The 22,486-nt window shown below is 45.4% G+C and overlaps 2 protein-coding genes across 3 annotated transcripts; both read left to right on the top strand.

The window, feature by feature from the left end:
• Nucleotides 1–506: 506 nt before the first annotated feature.
• LOC114252192 (CLIP domain-containing serine protease B4-like) lies at nucleotides 507–22,279 on the top strand. Of its 2 annotated transcripts, XM_089733582.1 has the most exons (9): nucleotides 507–646; nucleotides 9,900–10,112; nucleotides 11,654–12,009; nucleotides 16,059–16,149; nucleotides 18,283–18,399; nucleotides 18,843–19,013; nucleotides 20,276–20,446; nucleotides 21,131–21,287; nucleotides 22,055–22,279. In XM_089733582.1, the coding sequence occupies exons 1-9, from the start codon at nucleotides 617–619 to the stop codon at nucleotides 22,243–22,245; spliced, it is 1,497 nt and encodes a 498-aa protein (XP_089589708.1). In that variant the 5' UTR covers nucleotides 507–616; the 3' UTR covers nucleotides 22,246–22,279. The 2 variants fall into 2 exon arrangements, with proteins under 2 accessions (XP_089589708.1, XP_089589709.1); XM_089733583.1 differs by lacking the exons at nucleotides 507–646; nucleotides 9,900–10,112 and adding an exon at nucleotides 10,167–10,479.
• LOC114244212 (uncharacterized) lies at nucleotides 1,286–6,060 on the top strand. Its single transcript, XM_089733578.1, has one exon. The coding sequence runs from the start codon at nucleotides 1,906–1,908 to the stop codon at nucleotides 6,058–6,060; it is 4,155 nt and encodes a 1,384-aa protein (XP_089589704.1). The 5' UTR covers nucleotides 1,286–1,905.
• Nucleotides 22,280–22,486: the final 207 nt, after the last annotated feature.

Here is a 22,486-nt window from a genome sequence, read left to right on the forward strand (position 1 = left end):
GATACACATTAAGCATCACCGGTTGTTACGACTATCGGTTTTTACGACTGAATATGAGCAGTCCCTTCGATGTCGTTATAACAGATTTTGACTGTATTTGTTGTAAAACACTTAGTATTCCAATCGGAGCACAGAAGTTCCAATGTCACGGATGCTCAAGCAATTAGGATTAGATCTTAGTCGTTCTTATTTATCTTTTAAAGTAATGATAAGCTTATTACACAGCATAGCATATATTTTCCATTCCTCATCGAAGTTAAGGAAATAGTCAATAACTTTTAAAATTACGATTCAAAGCATCTTTTCTATAGATCAAGGAACAAATATTTATTTCTATTGCATAGATGAGAGAACGATATTCCAGTCCAAGGTGTTACTCCATACCTTAAACGTAACAATGTGAATGCTTCACCTTAAAATGCTTGGAGATAAATTTTACAACAAGTGCTTTGCTAAAATAAACAACCTAAATAAAACCTTTTACCTTCCAACCTAATAAAACGGATGTTTTAAATTTTAAAATTGCAACACTGAGATTGTCGAACATTGAATTGCCACAAATCTGTCTGCAGGTGTTACGGAGTTTTCCCCACAAAACAAGTTCGAGAAGTTAATAATGACTTTTTTAAATGTTATATCAATTGCGGTGAGTTCTTTTTTATATTCGAAATAGCAAACTTTGGAGTTAAGCAGTTAAAATGTTTCGTGCGCGGTGTACTGGTATAAGGAAAATTTTGACATTCCGTTCACGATCGGTCTCTGGTCGTACAAAGGCTGTTTTTAAGTTGTTACATACTACGTACCTATCGATCTCATTGTAGCTTTTGCCGTATTCATCTTTTAGATAATGAAATATATTAAATGGGTTTGTTGTTGGGGGCTTTGTCCAGTTCGTATTATTTATTACATTATGGTATCCAGACTCCAGAATAAACATGAACCTCGCTGATATAGTTGTTCCGATACAAAAATCACAAAAACAATGTTTAAATCGATCGAGTAAATGATGAACTTCTAGTGCACTTTCAAACAAGCAACTTCAGAATGTTGTTTTGACAATTTATTTCTACTTTCATATCAAACTAGCGACCCGCCCTCGCTTCGCTTCGGAAACATTAAAACTGTTCGCGACGGACATGAATAAATATAAGATTAGAATAGATATTGTTCGCGACGAACATTGATAGTTTAAAATAGATAGAAAATATAGTAATAGATAAATAGTTAAATAGAGATATGTTCGCCAAGAACAGCGAAAATAAATAGACATCCAAATAAACGGATATGTTGTGAAATAATAAATGTGAATAGAGATAGTTAAAAATAGAAAAATAGATATAAGTAAATTTGTAAATATTTGTTTGAAAATAAAGATTGGTCCTCGTGGTCTTTAATTTGGCGTGGGAACGCAGGAGCGAGTCACAATACGGGCGACTAGGCAAACAATAGGCGAGCGAGGCGGCCGAGAAAACAATAGACGCCCACCGTGCTCGGACTCATAATAGCGCTGGCCGAGTGCGTGTGGGCGACCATAAATAAGGGGCCTACCTCGCTGCAAATTCAGTTCGAGACAGCGAGCCGACGAGTCAAGACCTCTCCGGAAGAAGAGGAGAGCGCCAACCGAACAAGAAAAGACTCGCTCCTACGCCCTGCGCCGGTCAAGCCACGAGGACCGTGTGAACGCCATACTTGAAGCCTTCGTTATTTTCCTCGAACCAATCCCAGCACCCGTTCCGCGACAGCCACTGCGGCAATACTCGAGCCACCACGTTTCAACGAGTAAGAAGTCTAAAAATCACACGTGGTGGCCGAAACCTGAGCGGTGGCCGTCCGGAATATTGGTCCTTCGAGAGCCGGATTCATTTGAGGAAGATCGAAGAAAATTGAAGATTGAAGATTGAAGAAATGGTGCTCACACGGTCCGAGAAGATGAGGTCGTCGCGCCTTGACCGGCCCGGCAACGAAGCTGTCTCGGGCTCAACTTCACAAGACGCACAGCAACGAGCTGTGTCGGCCGCGCCGCGTTCGGGAGTGACGCAGGGACCGCCACCGATGGCGGCAACCTCCTCCCAGTCAACCGCGCCGCGTTCGGGAGTGACGCAGGGACCGCCACCGACGGCGGCACCCTCCTCCCAAGTGGAAAAGTGTCCGGGAGTGCCGCGGGGCTCACAAGCGATGCCCCCCTCCCGCCAAATATTGCCTACGCAATACTCGCCGGCGTCGCCAACGGGACCGAACAGCGGGGTCTGTCGTCGAGTGGTCAGACCTCCCAGCACCGCGACACCGGCAACAACTTCAGGCGACGCAGCAACGGAGAGCGTCGTATCCGCGAGCCAGAACAAGAAGGAGTCAGCGCTCGCGGCCAATCAAATAGTACACGGGTCCCACATCACGGACGCCGCTGCCAAAATCTCGACGACAGAAGAAGGCTCCACACTCCGCGACGGGATGGCGCCACCAGTACGAGGATCTTCGAGAAAGTCGAGTCAACAGTCACAACGGCTGTTGCTTATGGCGCGCCTCAAAGAAGAGCATCTCCGCGCCAAGGAAGAACAAGCCCGACTCCAAGCAGAGCTCGCCGCCGCCCGCATCTCAACATTAGAAGCCGAAGCGCTCGTTGAAGAGGAGGAAGATGCGCGCACAACACTCACGGAGGACGAGAACGAGCAATCACAGCGCATCGATACATGGCTCAGTCAACAACGATCGATCGCGCTACACGGAGTCGAAGAAAGAGTAATGCAGCCAACACATGGATCACCAGCCACCATCGAGCAACCGCAACTGGAACTTCCCGCACCAATAGAACAGCTGAAGCTACCGGCCCCTGCCGCGGCACCGATTGCCGTACCTGTCGCACCGAAGAGCGACATCGCCGAACTAGCAGCTGCCATCGCGACGGCCGCCCGCCAAGCCAGGCCCGGACCATCGCATCGGTACTACGGGGAGCTTCCAGTGTACAATGGATCGCACCAAGAATGGCTCTCCTTCAAGGTCGCCTACGCCGAATCAGCGGACAGCTACAGCGCCGCAGAGAACACTGCGAGACTTCGGCGTACGTTGAGAGGAAGAGCAAGAGAAGCGGTCGAAAACTTGTTGCTGCATTACACCGAGCCCGCCGAGATCATGCGGACTCTAGAATCGCGCTTCGGACGTCCAGAAGCAATCGCCGCAACGGAGCTGGAACGACTGCGCGCGCTGCCACGCTGCACGGACACACCGAGGGACATCTGCGTATTCGCGAATAAGGTGAACAACGTCGTCGCCGCTCTGAGGGCCCTCGACCGCGTACATTATATGTACAACCCGGAGCTCACTAACATCACATCGGAGAAGCTGCCGTCCACTCTACGCCACCGCTGGTTCGAATTCTCAGCGACTCAACCGGCGGGAGAACCGGACCTCGTCAAGCTGTCGCGCTTCTTACAGCGCGAGGCGGACCTGTGCAGCCCATACGCACAGCCGGAGCCAGAGACGAGAGTGGAGAACACCAGCGGTCGGCGGAAGATGGTGAACATGCCCCAGAGGACGCACACCACGCAAGCGAAGGAAGAGAGGAAATGCGTAGCATGTCAGAAGCCGGGGCACATCCCACAAGATTGTCCCGAATTCAAGAGAGCAGCCGTCAGCGAGCGCTGGGATACGGCGAAGCGCGAAAATTTGTGTTTCCGGTGCCTACGGTTCCGGTCCCGGGGACACGTATGTAAAAAGAAGAAGTGCGGTGTCGACAGCTGTGAACGCACGCACCACGAGCTGTTGCATAAGAAGTCAGCATGGCAGAAACCAGCAGAGAAGGAAGAGGCGGTCACCTCGACGTGGGCCGCAAGCAGTGCGACAGCCTACCTGAAGATGGCGCCGATCACTGTCATCGGACCGGCGGGAGAGGCAGATACGTGGGCCCTGCTGGACGACGGGTCAACGATCTCGCTGATTGACGAAGACTTCGCGAGACGAGTGGGCGCCAAAGGACCGATCGAACCCCTCTTCATCACTGCCATCGGAGACAACAAGATAGACGCAACACGCTCACGACGCGTCCCGCTGAAGCTATGCGGACGCACGGGGGAACCGCAAGACCTGAACCTACGGACAGTCAACGGCCTAAAATTAACACCACAGCGACTGAACGTCGAAGTCCTCGCGTCGTGCCATCACCTCACCGACCTCCGCCATCACTTCAAAACGAGCTACGCCTCGCCGAAGATACTGATCGGCCAAGACAACTGGCACCTGCTGGTGACGGAGGAGATGCGGACGGGACGACGCGATCAACCAGTGGCGTCTCGTACTCCGCTCGGGTGGGTCGTGCACGGAGCACACCCGGGAGGCAAGAGACAGCGCGTCAACTTCGTGGCACACACGACGACGGTCGACACGAACATGGACGAAGCCCTCAGGCACTACTTCGCGATCGAGGGACTCACCGTCGCCGCCAAGACGCCGAAGAATGACCCAGACGAGCGCGCGCTGAAGATCCTGCGAGGGACCACTCAACAGCGACCCGACGGCCGCTACGAGACCGCACTGCTGTGGCGTGAGGAGGGCCTGAAGATGCCCAACAATTTCGAAGCCGCGCGGAATCGCCTGACGTCCGTAGAGAAGAAACTGGAGAAGGATCCAAATTTGAAAGAGCGCTACAAGCAACAAATGGACGCACTGGTAGCGAAAGGATACGCCGAAGTAGCTCCGTCAACGGGGACGAAGGACCGAACCTGGTACCTGCCGCACTTCGGCGTAACACATCCGATGAAGCCGGACAAGATTCGCATCGTGCACGATGCCGCTGCGAAGACCAGGGGGAAGAGCCTCAACGACTTCCTGCTCACCGGCCCGGACCTGCTGCAGTCTCTGCCTGGAGTGATGATGCGCTTCAGGCAGCACGCCGTCGCCGTCTCAGCGGACATCACGGAGATGTTCATGCAAATAGGCGTCCGAAGCGAGGACCGCGACGCGCTCCGGTACTTGTGGAGGGAGGACCCTTCACAGGAGCCTACAGAGTACCGGATGAAATCTATAATCTTTGGCGCGACAAGCTCACCCGCGACCGCCATCTACGTGAAGAACGCCAACGCGGAGAAGTACCGACTGCAGTACCCGGACGCCGCCGACGCAATCGTACGCAACCACTATATGGACGATTACCTGGGAAGTTACCGGACAAGCGAAGACGCGATCAGGATCGCAAATGAGGTGAGGGCAGTACACCGGCAAGGCCATTTCGAGTTACGCAAATGGACCTCGAACAACGAGGAGGTACGGTGCCACATGACCGACGAAGCCCCACCTACAAGTGTGACGCTGTCCGATGGAACGGAAATAGAACGAGTACTTGGCCTGGTGTGGAGACCTGCTGAAGACGTCCTCGCCTTCAATCTGGACATGGCGCGAATCCCAAAAGAAGTCTTGGAGAGCAGCGCGCCTACGAAGAGACAGGCTCTGCGAATAATGATGTCCGTCTACGACCCCCAAGGCATCGCATCACCAGTCACTGTCGGAGCGAAGAAGATCCTGCAAGAGACGTGGCGCCGAGGGACGGCGTGGGACTCCCCCCTCGATGAAGACCTCTGCGCGATGTGGAGAGAGTGGATCGACCACTTAAGACGCCTGCGCGGCGTCTCAGTGCCGCGCTGTTATCCCGGCTACTCAGACGCCGCCAACCTCCAGCTCCACACATACGTAGACGCCAGTGAGTCCGCCTACGCCGCCGCGTTATACTGGCGCGCCGAAATGCCCGACGGGGAGATCAGGACCTCCCTCGTACTCGCCAAAGCCCGAGTCGCGCCCTTGAAACTCACCTCGATACCGCGCCTCGAGCTACAAGCTGCCGTGATGGGCAGCCGCATGGCCGCGGCTGTCACGGAAGAACATAATAGAAAGCCAGACACGAGTGTTCTGGACCGACAGCGCCACCATAGAAGAGAACAGCACTGTGGAGGAATGGCGCTGGGTCCCCACAAAGGAAAATGTCACCGACGACGCCACAAGGGAGATACCCGTCGGCTTCGAAAGAAACCACCGCTGGTTCATAGGCCCGGAATACCTAAGACGGCATCCGGATGATTGGCCCGTACAACGGACTGCAAGAAGGGCAGAAGAGACGGGTGAAGAGAAGTGCGCAACGCTCGCCGTGAGCAGAGAGAGCCTCGGCGAAGCGATCCCGGACCCAAGACGCTTCTCCAAGTGGGAGAAGTACCTGCGTGCAACGGGGCGAATACTGCAATTCGTCGACCTATGCCGCAGAAGTCGCGAGCGCACTCATTACAAGAGGACCAGACGGAACCCGCGTTCGGACCCGACGTGGGAGAAGAATACAAAGAAGACGACTTCGAAGACCCCGCTGAACACACCGCGGACGCCAGAGCAAGCAGTCATTCAATGGAAGACTTTAGACGCCGACACGCTTCGACGCGCCGAGACGCTCATTTGGCGACAGAGCCAGCGGGCGGCCTTCGAGGAAGAAATTTTGGCGCTCCAACGAGGGAAACAAATATCCCCAGCGAGCCGACTGCGAAACTTGTCCGTAACTTACACGGACGGGATATTGAGAATAAACGGACGCATCGGCAACATTAAGGGAGCTGACGTCATCACCTCGCCTCTCGTGCTAGACGGATCCCGACGCGAAACGAGACTGATGATAGACTTCATCCATAGAAAGATGCACCACGCCGGAACCGAAGCTACGATCGCCGAGTGCCGACAGTCGTACTGGGTCTTCCGCCTACGCCCAGTGACACGGAGCGTGATCCACAATTGTCTTCCGTGTCGTATCCGCAAGGACACACCACCGCGTCCAGCCACGGGCGATCACCCACCAAGCAGACTGGCACACCATCGGCGACCATTCACATACGTGGGCCTCGATTACTTCGGACCGTATCAAGTTACCACCGGCAGAAGCACCCAGAAGCACTACGTGGCCATCTTCACATGTCTCACTACGCGTGCGGTACATTTAGAACCGGCAGCGAGCCTCAGCACGGACTCAGCAGTGATGGCACTCCGGCGCATGATCGCGCGCCGGGGAGCTCCGACGGAGATATGGAGCGACAACGGCACCAATTTACGGGGTGCCGACAAGGAGCTGCGCCAAGCTTTGGACAAGGCGACCGAGCATGAAGCGAGCTTAAGGCTTATACAATGGCGCTTCATCCCACCGGGTGCGCCTTTCATGGGCGGCGCCTGGGAGAGAATGGTGCGGGCGGTAAAGGCCGCGCTCTCGGCCACGGAACAGCCGAGGCACCCGACGCCCGAAATATTTCACACTCTGCTAGCTGAAGCAGAATTCACCGTGAACAGCCGACCTCTCACTCACGTATCGGTGAGCGCCGACGATCCCGACCCTCTGACGCCGAACCACTTCCTGCTGGGAGGCCCGGCGCGAGTCCCCGTGCCGGGCAGATTTGACGACGCCGACCTCATAGGGCGCGCACACTGGCGCGCAGCACAACGTCTGGCAGATGTGTTCTGGAGTCGCTGGCTCCGGGAGTACCTGCCCGACCTGCAGAACCGGCGGGAGCCCCACAGCCGCGGGCCCGCCCTGAAGATAGGCGACGTCGTGATAATAGCAGACGGAACGCTCCCACGGAACACCTGGCCACGTGGGATCATCCAGGAGGTTTACCCGGGGGCCGACGGCATCACTCGAGTGGTCGACGTGCGCACCGCCGGCGGTATCCTGCGACGCCCGGCGAAGAAGATTATCGTGCTGCCCACGATGACCGCCGCTCACCAGGGAGGATGCAGCGACGTGAACGACGCTGCACGGCGGGAGGATGTTCGCGACGGACATGAATAAATATAAGATTAGAATAGATATTGTTCGCGACGAACATTGATAGTTTAAAATAGATAGAAAATATAGTAATAGATAAATAGTTAAATAGAGATATGTTCGCCAAGAACAGCGAAAATAAATAGACATCCAAATAAACGGATATGTTGTGAAATAATAAATGTGAATAGAGATAGTTAAAAATAGAAAAATAGATATAAGTAAATTTGTAAATATTTGTTTGAAAATAAAGATTGGTCCTCGTGGTCTTTAATTTGGCGTGGGAACGCAGGAGCGAGTCACAATACGGGCGACTAGGCAAACAATAGGCGAGCGAGGCGGCCGAGAAAACAATAGACGCCCACCGTGCTCGGACTCATAATAGCGCTGGCCGAGTGCGTGTGGGCGACCATAAATAAGGGGCCTACCTCGCTGCAAATTCAGTTCGAGACAGCGAGCCGACGAGTCAAGACCTCTCCGGAAGAAGAGGAGAGCGCCAACCGAACAAGAAAAGACTCGCTCCTACGCCCTGCGCCGGTCAAGCCACGAGGACCGTGTGAACGCCATACTTGAAGCCTTCGTTATTTTCCTCGAACCAATCCCAGCACCCGTTCCGCGACAGCCACTGCGGCAATACTCGAGCCACCACGTTTCAACGAGTAAGAAGTCTAAAAATCACACGTGGTGGCCGAAACCTGAGCGGTGGCCGTCCGGAATAAAAACACACATGAAACCAAAAAAATAAAATAATTTTTTTTAAAAAAAAAGTAGCCTATGTTCATCAGGGACAATGTCGGCTTCTAATGGAAAAAGAATTTTTCAAATCGGTCCAGTAGTTTCGGAGCCTATTCGAAACAAACAAACAAACAAATCTTTCCTCTTTATAATATTAGTATAGATAGATGCTGCCAGTTCAAAAAATAACTATTCTCCTATACATTTTTTAAGCTATGGTTAGTAGATTTTCAGAGTTATTCATACGAATATTTCAATCCCAATTTTATCCCCATTCACCCCTCGATTCCTATTAACCCCGTTTGACGGTAATGAAAAATATTAAATGGGTTTGTTGTGGAGGCTTTGTCCAGTTTGTATTATTTACCGATTCAGTCGAAACTTTAGACAGTGCACAAATTATATCGGTGCTCAAACTTTTTGTCAAATTTCATTCTTACAACTAAATCTCGTAATCTAATATATTTTCACGACTTCCGTGATAAATGACTAGCATCACTACATACTATAAAACAAAGTCGCTTTCTCTGTCTCTATATCTGTCTGTCCCTATGTATGCTTAAATCTTTAAAACTACGCAACGGATTTTGATGCGGCTTTTTTTAATAGATAAAGTGATTGAAGAGGAAGGTTTATATGTATAATAACATCCATTAAATAGTGGAGAAATCAATAATAAATTACAGTTTCCGAAGCGACGCGAGGGCAGGTCGCTAGTTTCGTAATAAAACTCAAAGTGGGCAAATTACAAATTGTTTTTTTTTTTTTTTTGTACTGCCCCACCCTTCAAACCGAAACGCATTACTGCTTTGCGGCATAAATAAGCAGGGCGGTGGTACCTACCCACGCGGACTTACAAGTGGTCCTAACACCAGTAATTACGCAAATTATAATTTTGCGGGTTTGATTTTTATTACAGATGTTATTCCTTCACTGTGGAAGTGAATCGTGAACATTTGTTGAGTACATATTTCATTAGAAAAATTGGTACCCGCCTGCGGGATTCGAACACCGGTGCATCGCTTCAACACGAATGCACCGGACGTCTTATCCTTTAGGCCACGACGACTTCAAAGCTTCCGCTTCACGCTTTCCGATTTCTGTCAAACAGCGTCAACCTACTATAATATTGTGACCTCATGTCTCAAAAAAACAGCAGCATTCAGGTTATGAGACGAGCTGCGCCTACCACGTTGGCCCCGTTTTAAATCTCTTTTGCAAAAGACCTGTTGTAATACTCAGTATCTTCCCGAGGCGAGGGTGTATTGACGACGGCTACGGGAGAAGGAAGGAACTTTCCGCCGATTGCGAGTGGCGCACTGATCAAAGACACATCACTGGATTATCCCAAATATATCCTCCCGTACTTAGTAATAAGCAATAATTTTAGAGTTGTATCCCTTCACTGCTGCTCATACTGCTGGTGTCAGCTCAAACGAAGCCGCAGCCCGCGCTGGTGTCTCCGTGCCCCAGTGTCTTCGAATACGACACAAGCATACAGCATCCGGGTAGATGGTACGGCGTTATCAAGCTATCAAGCGACTACACTATGCACTCGTTGTGGTTGAACATACATCTGGACAACTATTCTGAGGCGTTTAAGGTGAAAACTTCGTGTTTTGTGGTTAAAGTAGAACTTATGAAATTTACACTTTTTTTGCTTGCCTTTTGTCTGCATGTACCGAGCGGAGATTTCAAATTAAATTCTAACATCAAATACAATACAATTTTTGGGGGCTATAGATACTTACGGTTTTATTTTTTATTTGTGAGATCGCGATATTTCAACGCTGTTGCATGTTTCATTATCATGTAATAAAACGTAATGTTTGAGTTATGGGATGAATCTTTGCTTTCATCGGGGTCTGAGTTCTGATTCTACTTGTATTCCAAAGAGCTACGTACAGAAACGCATGATAGACTCTATGGGAAGTTGTACCAAAAAAAAACTCTATGGGAAGCTCACCAGGGTATGTTAGAAATGTCTACCTTCACGACCCTTCAAATTTAGAACCGCTCCGTATGTATTCTAAGGTAACGTCAGAACGTTACCTTGACAAAGCGGTGCGACACGATAATCCTCTTGTCGTTATTTACTTATGCGACTCCGTCAACAGGGCAACGTGAGCTCACCTACACACGTTAGGGTGAAGCTGAAATAGCCTCTCAAGGCTATCAGCATAGGTAGGAAAAAAAAAAAAAAAAAAAAAAAAAAAAAGGGCAACGTGAAGTTGCCGTCGCCCGAAATATTGTCTAAATTTGTCAGATCCCCCAGATACACTTTCGGTGTTTTCAAACCCCTCAGGCACCGGTCACCGTCCTCGTCGAACCCATCGATTACGACGAAGAGTTCGACGAGTGAATTAACCCATAGACACAGCTCACTGAGTTTCTCGCCGGATCTTCGCAGTGGGTCTTCAGTGGGTAGTTCTTTTGACGTTCAACAAGTATGTACTTTCATTTATGTTGAATAATTTTTTTTTTATTTGATTTGATTTGGTCGCGATTCCGATCCGATGATAGATTCTACAAACCACTGCTCTTGCTAGGGCTAGTGTTAGTATTTTATTATTATTATTATTATATATATATTGCTTAGATGGTTGGACGAGCTCACAACCTACCTGGGGTAAGTGGTTACCGGAGTCCATAGAAATTTACAACGTAAATGCACCACCCACCTTGAAATATAAGTTCTAAGGTCTCAGTATAGTTACGTCGGCTGCCCTACCCTTCTAACCGAAACGCATTACTGCTTCACGGCAGAAATAGGCAGGATGGTGTTACCTACCTGTGCGGACTCACAAGAGATCCTACCACCAGTAATTACGCAAATTATAGATTTGCGGGTTTAATTTTTATTACACGATGTTATTCCTTCACTGTGGAAGTCAATCGTCAACATTTGGTAAGTACCTACGTATTTCATAAAAAAAATTGATATCCGCCTGCGGGATTCGAACACCGGTGCATCGCTAGATACGAATGCACCAGACGTCTTATCCTTTAGGCCACGACGACTTCTACCTACCGTCTGGGCGTAGTTGAAACACCCCCTTAGGCTACCAGGGAAAAAAAATGGGAGGTTTTAGCCAAAGTGCAATTTGAATTGTATTAATTAATCTTAATTTTTATGTTTTTTAGAACTGCTTAGGAAGCGTGACGCAGGAGAACATATTCGAATTTATGATCAACAGAACGGATTTCGTAATCAACCCCGGCGAAGTGAAGAAAGTACAGTTTTATGTTGAATATAAGGTTACGTTGGCTCCGCCTAAAGTAAAATATATATTGTTTAATGGACACAAAATATGCGGGCCGTCAGACCCTCTGATCCTGCGACGTTCACAGTATCGTTATCACGGGACTGATATGACTGGATGTCCTTACCGACCGGGTGCTCTGCCACCATCCTCGGAGGAGGAAGCTTCTAGAAACTCAACAAATCATATACAAAGCACTACTAAGGCCGGCGTGGAGTCTAATTCAACAAAAAAGATGTAAGTATTAACTTCATCTATACTAATATATAAATCTACAGTGGTTTTTACGAATGTTTTGTTATAACTACTGAACCATGCATCCAATTGACTTGAAACTTGGTATCCATGTAGAAAATACATGTACTTAATAGATAGGTTAATATTTATATGAGTTTTGGACTCCCTAACAATAATGACAATATATAATAATCTTAATTTTAAATGCTCAACGAAGCGGGCGAGTACGGCTAGTACATCTATAATTATGTTTGTCATTTCTGCATTCTTAACACATTAATGCGATTGTGACAAGCAGCTGAGCGTGACTTGGTTTCAGTAGCTGTTAAAAAAGCTAATATGAGTAGCCCGCTGAGTTTGTCGTGGCCTAAAGGATAAGACGTCCGGCGCATTCGTGTTGAGCGATGCACTGGTGTTCGAATCCCGCAGGCGGGTACCAATTTTTCTAATGAAATACGTACTCAACAAATGTTCACGATTGACTTCCACGGTGAAGGGATAACATCGTGTAATAAAAATCAAACCCGTAAAAATTATAATTTGCGTAATTACTGGTGGTAGGACCTCTTGTGAGTCCGCGCGGGTAGGTACCACCGCCCTGCCTATTTCAGCCGTGAAGCAGTAATGCGTTTCGGCTTGAAGGGAGGGTCTGCCGTTGTAACTATACTGAGACCTTAGAACTGATATCTCAAGGTGGATGGCGCATTTACGTCGTACATGTCTATGGGCTCCAGTAACCACTTAACACCAGGTGGGCTATGTGCTCGTCCACCCATATAAGCAATAAAAAATAAAAAATAAAAAGTTCCTCACCGGATCTTCTGGGCAAGCCGGGATTCGGATCGGATGGTAGATACACTCGAGAAGAAACTGCTGTCATCCGCATAGCAATGCATGCCATCAATAGACAGCATGTCATTGATTTACAGGATTAAAAGTATAGGGGAGAGCGTGAAACCTTGAGGAACCCCAGTGTTTATGGTGGTGATATCAGTGCAGCAGCTGTCGACGACAATGTGATGATCCATCCAAAAAGCTAGCGATCCACTTGCAAAGTTCATCGGGGACTCTGCAACTTTGCCCGTAACTTGGACAGAAGTACCCTATAGTAGACTCTGTCTTAGGCTAGCGCGATATCAAGAGTCAAAGAGCCTCGCCTTTGTTCTTGAAGGCTTCAGTCCATCGATGTGTGAGGTATATAAGAAGATTATTTAAGAATGTTAACGGCCGTCTGGTGTAGTGGTAAGTGACATGGTCACTACACAAGGGAGTCGCGGGTTCGAATCCCGCCAAGGGAAGATATTTGTATGATAACTATTTAATGACTTTTCCAAGGTTATGGATGTATATGAAATATATGTATGTGTATAATAAAAATCATACATTTATTTCCGTTATCTGGTACCTGTAACACAAGTTCTTTACGAATTTAGCACGGGACCAGTTAACGTGGCGTGATTGTTAGTAAATATTTATTTAAGAAAGAAAAAGAAAAAAAAATATATACCTAGTCAGGTCATAAATTCTGTCACATGTTTAATGTAAAATAATTGAAACAAGTTTATTCATTATGTAACCATTCATATTCCAAAATGAACTTAACAAAACATAGATTCTTATGACACTAAAGTTTATTCAAAACGACCTCCGTGATTTTGAATACAGGCCTACAATCTGCGCAGCCAGTCGTCTATCGCAGCACGAACTTTGTTTGTTATAGCTCTCTTCTACGGTAAAAATTTTTCATCCGAAAAAAGAATTTCCCGATATTTTTTTCCCGCGTACCGCTTCAACAAAGCGCGGCATCTCTTCAGTCTCAGGTCCATTAGACGAGCATTCAAACGATGTCCTGTTTTTCTTCGATATGCCCGAAGCCCTAAGTCTTCATTTAACACCCTTTTCACCGTGGTTCTGCTTAACCCCATCTGAAGGGCCAACAGTTTCTGCTTACGTTTGGGATTTCTTTGAATTCTCGCCTTCATAGCTTTTATCACTGCTGGAGTCCTAACAGACCGAGGGCGACCACTTCTTGACCTGTCATCTACACTAGAGTCTTCATTGTATCGTTTGATGGTACGATAAACGAATTTTTTGGCTATATTCAAAATTTTCAGTATGTTAAAAATTTGAATTGGCGCATAACCGCAACGATGCAACGCAATAACTGCAACACGGTCTTCTTTAAGCGTCCACTCCATATTTAAAAATGAGTAAAATTCTAAAAGTTATACATTTTTATTTTCATGAACAATTCGAAATTCGAATTCAATAAACTTTTTTGTGGCCAGCATTCTAAAAGAAAAGTTTTTACTGTGTGACAATACTTATGACCTGACTAATTATATACTTAGTCTGGCCATAAATAATTAAAAATTAACAAATAATACAATTAAAAATAACAATTAAAAATAAACAAAATATTACATTTGAATTTGGAATCTGTCATTTTTATATTATCGCTCATTGAGTTTTCTCATTTTGGCGCCAATATATTGTACAATATTTTGCGATATTAAAATGGAGTGAGGTGATAAAGAGAACCGAATCACTCTGATTGCATTACACAAAGTAGGTATGGAGCCAAATGCAGTTTTTAAAACTCTCCATACGCTTGGTATTCGTAAAATGTTTGTGTACCGGGCTATTAATAGGTGCAATGAGATCTCCTCTGTTTGTGACAGAAAAAGATCTGGCCGTCCACGTAGTGTTCGTACGAAAAAGGTGATCAAAGCAGTAAGGGAAAGAATCCGAAGAAATCCTGTTCGAAAGCAAAAGATTTTATAACGGGAGATGAAGATAGCTCTTACAACCATGTCGCGTATTTTAAAAGATGACTTAGGACTTGCAGCCTATAAGAGACGTACTGGTCATTTCTTAACTGATAATTTAAATGAGAATAGGGTGGTAAAATCGAAACAACTACTGAAGCGGTACGCAAAGGGAAGTCATAGAAAAATTTTATTTACGGATGAGATTTTTTTTACATTTGAGCAACATTTTAACAAACAAAATGACCGTATTTATGTTCAAAGCTCTAAGGAAGCTTCTCAATTAGTCGACAGAGTGCAACGTGGGCACTATCCGACTTCAGTGATGGTTTGGTGGGGTATTAGCTATCAAGGAGTGACTGAGCTATACTTTTGTGAAAAAGGTATCAAAACAGCGGCACAAGTGTATCAAGATACCATTCTTGAGAAGGTAGTGAAGCCCCTTAACAACACCATGTTTAATAATCAAGAATGGTTCTTCCAGCAAGACTCGGCGACAGGTCATAAAGCTCGGTCTACGCAGTCTTGGTTGGAAACGAACGTTTCGGACTTCATCAGAGCTGAAGACTGGCCGTCGTCTAGTCCCGATCTTAATCCGCTGGATTATGATTTATGGTCAGTTTTAGAGAGTACGACTTGCTCTAAACGCCATGATAATTTGGAGTCCCTAAAACAATCCGTAAGATTGGCAGTGAAAAATTTTCCCATGGAAAGAGTGCGTGCTTCTATTGATAACTGGCCTCAACGTTTAAAGGACTGTATTGCAGCCATCGGAGACCACTTCGAATAAGCTTTTTACATTTTAAATTGTTTTATATTTATGTATTAAACTAACACACTGTAAAAATAATAAATGTTATTTGCAATAGATTTTTTATTTATTTTAATTGTAACAGTATTTATGGCCAGACTAAGTATATAAGAAGATTTACAGCCGAGTGACAATGATAGGAACTATTGCCGTCACTGACCGGCTGGCCATCCTCAAGATACCTAAGAAGCGGGACGTATATGACTAGCTCCATTATCTTGGATAGTAAGGAAGTTATCGCTATAGGCCTGTAATCTAAAGGGGTTCGACCCGTCACCCTTTTTGGGGATAAAGTGGACATGGGAGATCTTCTACGGAAGCACCTGGTGTTGTTATACGAAAGGCAATACATACGCGATAGCGCGGGTAATTATAATGATCGGTTGTAAGGACGTATTCATATAATTTAACTGTTCTATATCTAGGTGTGCAATAAAGTATAAATTATCTCTCCCTCTCTCTATTTGCAGTGAAAACACAGACGTAGAGGATTTATTAGGAGGATCAGTGACCTTTATTTTGCCGAATACAATTAATAACTATCACAACAATAGTGAACACGTAAGTTTCATTAGAAATTATTCTTCTGATATACTTTATGCGTAAAGTTATATGTCTCATTTTGCTTCTAATTTAATTAATACTAGCTGACCCGGCAGACTTCGTAGTGCTTCAATCGATAAATAAAAGACCTAAACTTTGGTATAAAATAAACTTAAAACAACCTTTTAAACCTTCTCTGGACCTCCACAAATAATTCAAGACCAAAATTAGCCAAATCCGTCCAGCCGCTCTCGAGTTTTAGCGAGACTTAACGAACAGCAATTCATTTTTATATAATATAGAGATTATGTTGTTAAGGACAGATTCGGTATGATTACGTGCGATTTGTATTTCCCGGATTCCGCTTCCATATCGGTTCATTCATAAATTGGCAACATAAATTACGAACCTTTTACCTACCATTGGACTTTTTGGCGGGAACGCGAGGAGTGAAGTTTTGCGATTTGTTTTATTTTGTGTATTTAGTGTTTCTTCCGGTTTAAATGTGTAATAACGGTGGTTTTTTAACTGTTTAATATCTGTGAAAGAGCACAAATGAGGGAAAATGAAACAAAGCCGCTGGACGTAACTTCTCGGGATCCTCCATAAAGTTCATTGAAAAAATCTCCGTAAATGACCACTATTTTATTAAGATTATATTTCGTCCCATTACATCTCATCTGACTACATTTAATTTCGTCCCAGTTGATTAATATCTCAAATTAATCATCTTCATTTCATTTCACTCCATTTTATCATTTTTCATAAAAATAAGAAGGTAAATTAAAATAAGACATGACCTAAAGGTCTTAGTTACCGGGTCATAAAATCCCTTAAAAAAAGGAAGTTTACCTACCATCATTTAATTCATTGCAATTCTACCAACAGGTTTTTATCTATAAATAACCTGAATTGAATGGTATAAACATATTGCGTAGCATTAATTTCAACTTTAACGTATTTACAAGTGTTGAGACTTTTCCTTATTCCTTTTTTAACACACTTTCACGCCATCTGTTAACGCTCTAAGTAAAACAAAGTCAAGAAAAAAAAAGAAGAATAAACAACAATGGCAGTAAAAAAATTAGGTGTCGTTGCTTAAAATGAAAATTGTGAGAATATTGTTAATTAATCAATATGCATATAAAACTCTAGAGAGTTTAATTCAAAGGTATATCAAAGAGCTTCGGGGTGAGTTAATTAGTTTATCCTTTTCTCAGTCCCGCCAACATTAAGTGATGCAACAAATTTAATAAGTCTGCTAATAAGTTCTTCCTTTCATACACCATACTCTGCTTTCTGAGGTCACAAAAATGGATAGTCTCAACATGATAAGAAGTAAAAATTGGTAAAAAAAACACGACTTATTGGTATTGTGAAAATTATGGGAATTGTTTAGATGGGTATATGAGCTGACGGCCCACCTGGTGTTAAGTGGTTACCGGATAGACATCTACAACATAAATGCCGCCACCCACCTTGTGACATGAGTTCTAAGGTCTCACTTTTAACAGTACAACGGCTGCCCGTCTTCCAAAAGGTCGCCAGTCATTGGAAGAATAGTTCGGTGAGTCGAATTAGTCCCACAGAACATCACTGATAGGTTGAGGCTCAGTCAAGTTGATCGGTTACAAGTAAGAGCCGTCAGTGGTCCCTCAGCGTCGCTCGAGAACGCCGGCACATCGGTTGACTTATTTACTGTTTCACTGTACATTGCGTGTTGTGTATTATTGATTAAGAGACTTCTACATTTTAATTTTATTGTACGTGCATAAAGACGGTTCTTGGCACGTCCGGAAAAATAAGCATGTGGAGAGGCTTTTTGGTGAGCCAAATATTCTGGGGGAGATGAAGGCACGGAGGCTCGGATGGCTCCGGCATGTAGTACGTATGGAGCAGGACCGGGCTGTGAAACGGGTGTACCGGAGGGACGCCGCCTCGTAGGGAGGCCCAAGTACCGCTGGTCTGACGCTGTGGAAGGAAATTTACGGGAGCTCCAAGTGTCGGACTGGCAAGGTGTTGCGCAGCATCGGGATGAATGGCTAAGTTTATTGTCGGAGGCCAAGACCCACTTCGGGTAGCGCCAGCGCAGCAGTAGTAGTAGCAGTACACGTGCATACGGTTTGCATGGTTGTGACTTATTGTTTTCAGAGCCATTGTGGTAGAATATACGCAAAATCACCTTTGGTCATAGGAGAAGCGATCGAGTCTATACAATGGCCTTGGCAAGTGTCAATATCAAGGTGGACAGCCAGTCGTTTATATTATGTAAGTATAATGTTTGAAATTTCGATGAAATAGTAAATGACTGTCGGGATCAAATCACGCAACGCCATCCATTTATTTCCTAAATCTCCTAAAAATCCTAAACCTAAATTAGGTTAAGTTGACGTATGTTCATACTAACTCTTTTTTTATTATTGCTAAGATGGGTGGACGAACTCACAGCCCACCTGGTGTTAAGCGTTTACTGGAGCCCATAGACATCTATGACGTAAATGCGCCCACCCACCTTGAGATATAAGTTCTAAGGTCTCAGTATAGTTACAACGGCTGCCCCACCCTTCAAACCGAAACGCATTACTGCTTCGCGGCAGAAATAGGCAGGGTGGTGGTACCTACCCGCGCGGACTCACAAGAGGTCCTACCACCAGTAAAACTGTCTCACTGTCTCTCTAACTGCCTTTAAATACCTTTCTTTGCTTCGTCAGGACGTTGAACGGAAGTATCGGTGTAGTGGCACCTTGGTTTCGACGAGACACGTGATCACGGCTGCTCATTGTCTCACGGTTCTCGGTCAGACCGTTGAGCAAGACGTCGAATCAATTTTTGCGGGCCAGCCGCGGTTGTACGTTCAAACCGTTTATCAGCAACACACTTTGGTAAGTATTTCTCCTGTTGCTTATTATTTTTATTTCTTTGATGGGTGGACGAGCTCACAGCACACCGGTTTTAAGTGGTCACTGGAGCCCATAGACATCTACAACGTAAATGCGCCACCCATCTTGAGATATAAGTTCTATATGATCTCAGTATAGTTCCAACGGCTGTCCCACCCTTCAAACCGAAACGCGTTACTGCTTCACGGCAAAAATAGGCAGGATGGTGGTACCTACCCGCGCGGACTCACAAAAGGTCCTAACACCAGTAATTACGCAGATTATCATTTTGCGGGTATGATTTTTATTACACGATGAACATTTGTTGAGTATCTCAAGTTGGGTGGCGCATTTACGTTATAGATGTCTATGGGCTCCAGTAACTACTTAACACCAGGTTGCTGTGAATTCGTCCACCCATCACGAATGGATTACCTCAAGAAGGCGATTGATTGTGATAGTGAGGTCTACCTTAATCGACTTAATAATTGAATTTAGTTTTAGTTTGTGTTTCGGTGAACATTTTTTATTCATCCCCCAGCTCGTGCCGGTACAAACATGCTAACGCATGCATCTTTGATATACATTACCACCAACCTGTATAGACTCAACCGCTTGCTCGGGCGGTGAGTCCCCATGTAACCAAATTCGCATCGCCTTCCCCGCTCAAGATATTACCCCGGCTTATCAAGAGTGTGTCTGTCCTTCGGCGCCCGAGTCCGATAATAGCTTAAAGTATGCCTTGTTGACCAAGATATGCTTCCTTGCTTCCCTAAGTAGGAACGGACACCCACAAACAATTAACTTAATAACCATAATCCACTAGGTATATGTTGACCAGAGAATTTCGCGTGTCTTGAATGCAACAAAAAGCCGCCATCGCCCGAAGCATGTCTTGTTGGATCCACCGAATTCACTCTCGGTTCCCTTAGGACCCTCAAGCACCAGACACCGTCTTCGTCGAACTGGTCGATTACGACGAAGAGTTCGACCGGCAAACTAACCCATAGACACAGCCCACTTAGTTTCTCGCCTTATCTTCGTAGTGGGTCGCGATTCCGATCCGGTGGTAGATCCTGCGAACCGCTGCTCTTGCTAGGGCTAGTGTTAGTAAATTCAGGTTAAGCCCGTGAGCTCCTACCGGCCGGTCGTAGTTGGAATAGTTTCTTAGGCTACCAGTGAATAGGTAGGAAAAAAAAGTTCCTTTATTGATAAAATTCGTTAAGTCTAAAAAGTTTGAAGTGCATATTTTTAACATGTGACAGGTTGAAAGCAAAAATATCAAAGTTCATCCGGAGTTCGACTACCAAACATTCAGAAACGACCTGAGCATTGTGGAGTTACAACGTCGAGTAACATACTCTACCTGGGTTAGGCCGGCGTGTCTCTGGCCGCAGACGCCGGTACCCGAGAAGCACCTCGCGAAAACTGGAGTGGTAATGCCAACATTATATCTTCTTCTCGCAATAAAAACATTGCTGAAGTCCATGGGCGACGGTAACCACTAACCATCGGGTGGGCCGTATGCTCATCTGTCTACAAGGGCAATAAAAAAAAAGTAATATATTCATAAACAGTTACACTTTCATTTAAACCATTCCCCGCAAAACTGCTTACGCAGTTTGACTGCAAGTCACCAGCGCTCGCTTTGTATAAACGTAGCTTATAAATTATTATTATTAAATTAGGTTATATTAATAAAATTAATTTACGTAAATGGTTACAACGTAATTAACAAGTGTTTTTTTTAATAAACTTTTAAATTTAGCAAGTGCAGGCTCACGTCTTATGTCCTCGGGTAAACTATTGAGTAAGTATGGAGCTCATTTTTTTAACGTTCCATCTCCATAGTAATTTTGCACCATGGGTATTTCAAATTTACCTTTGGACATTGACCTTGTGCCACTTTTATGTTGCACCAAATTAGTGAAACGATACTATTTACTATGATTATTTACAAGTAGAAGATATTTATGTTTCAGGCTAGCCGGTAAAATTTGAGATATTTTATATAGTTTAGTTAAAGTAATCTCCTTTGTCTTTTTATTTACGAGTAATTTTAAAACTTTTGTTTGCAATGATTCTATTTTATCTATGTATGTTACGGCGATTTCTTGCAGGTGGCGGGCTGGGGTTTCGATCAGTCTGGAGAACAAAATGAACTATTAACTACAATCGAAATGTCCGAGGTGGACACGCAGTCCTGTCTTCAAGCTCACGATGCTTCGTTGGCGAACTACTTAACCGATAAGGTTTACTGCGCGAAATATGTCAATGGTACGTACTTGTTTTAGTAGCAAATCTAGACGATATAAACGACGATTGAATCATGCCTACAAACGATTCGTGAAATATTTACATTTAAATTGAATTCTATAGATCTTCTCCTTCTTTTTCTTTATCGTTCCCTCACTGCTGAGGATCGCGACTAGATGAGACGTTCCTCCACAGTGTTCGGTCATGGGTGGCATGGACCCCATGGTACAGACTACCACCAAGTGCTTCCCTTCCCTTGCTATAAATGATCAAACTGGTGGTAGGACGTCTTGTGAGTTCGCACGGAGGTACCACCACCCTGCCTATTTCTGCCGTGAAGCAGTAATGCGTTTCAGTTTGAAGGAAGGATAGTCGTTGTAACTATACTGAGACCTTAGAACTCATATTATCTCAAGGTAGGTTGCGGCATTTACGTTGTAGATGTCTATGGGCTCCGGTAACCAGGTGGGCTGCGAGCTCGTCCACTCATCTATGCAATAAAAATAAAAAATAAAATAAAATTCACTAGTATCTTTCAACCCTCGAAAATGATCTCTTATAAAATTTATAGACATTTTTTTCACGATCATTTGACTGAGGTGTGATTCTCAGTGGTCTTAATCTAGACGTGAATACTTGGAAGTAGCTACTTGTAAGTTCAACAAGTTTCATAAACAGTTCGTTGTCTAATGAGATAGTTTCGAGCTGCGAATCTTTTTCAAATATCGAGTCCCGATGAGTCCCGACCTCACAGGAAACTCACGAAGCAGAGGACGTGTGTGTTCCAGGCACTAGTAACTGCCACAACGACAGCGGGAGCGGCATGATGGTCCGAGTGAGGAACAAATGGTACCTGCGCGGCGTGCTCTCGTTCTACTACTCGCCCGAGCTGCAGCACGCCTGTCAGAGTCACGCCCTGTTCACGGACGTCGCCAAGCACCTGCCCTGGATCAAACAGCACGTCTACGACTTCTTGTGATGTCAACGAATAGGAATAAACGAATAACTAAGTCTTTTTGTATTTATTTAAGTACATATGAACGTACGTACACGGTTCTAGTCATCTTGAATTGAAATCCCGTACAAGCACTCTCTAGTCTCCACGGTGGCAAACCAGTCAGGATACTGTTTTGAAGGGACCGTCGTTTTACAACTCAATTGAGATTATACTCCGAAGTCTCAACATGGATGTCGTCATTCAAGTTAACTAATATCAGATG

The sequence above is a fragment of the Bombyx mandarina genome, chromosome 16 (genome assembly GCF_030267445.1).
Source record: "Bombyx mandarina strain Sakado chromosome 16, ASM3026744v2".
NCBI classification, from domain to species: domain Eukaryota; kingdom Metazoa; phylum Arthropoda; class Insecta; order Lepidoptera; family Bombycidae; genus Bombyx; species Bombyx mandarina.

Bases quoted from the DNA above. Each gene is read 5' to 3' on its own strand.
- LOC114244212 (XM_089733578.1), top strand. From the start codon at position 1,906: ATGGTGCTCACACGGTCCGAGAAGATGAGGTCGTCGCGCCTTGACCGG.
- LOC114252192 (XM_089733582.1), top strand. From the start codon at position 617: ATGACTTTTTTAAATGTTATATCAATTGCG. The intron at 18,400-18,842 runs GTAAGTATAATG...TTGCTTCGTCAG, and splicing joins CAGCCAGTCGTTTATATTAT to GACGTTGAACGGAAGTATCG. The intron at 21,288-22,054 runs GTACGTACTTGT...TGTGTGTTCCAG, and splicing joins CTGCGCGAAATATGTCAATG to GCACTAGTAACTGCCACAAC.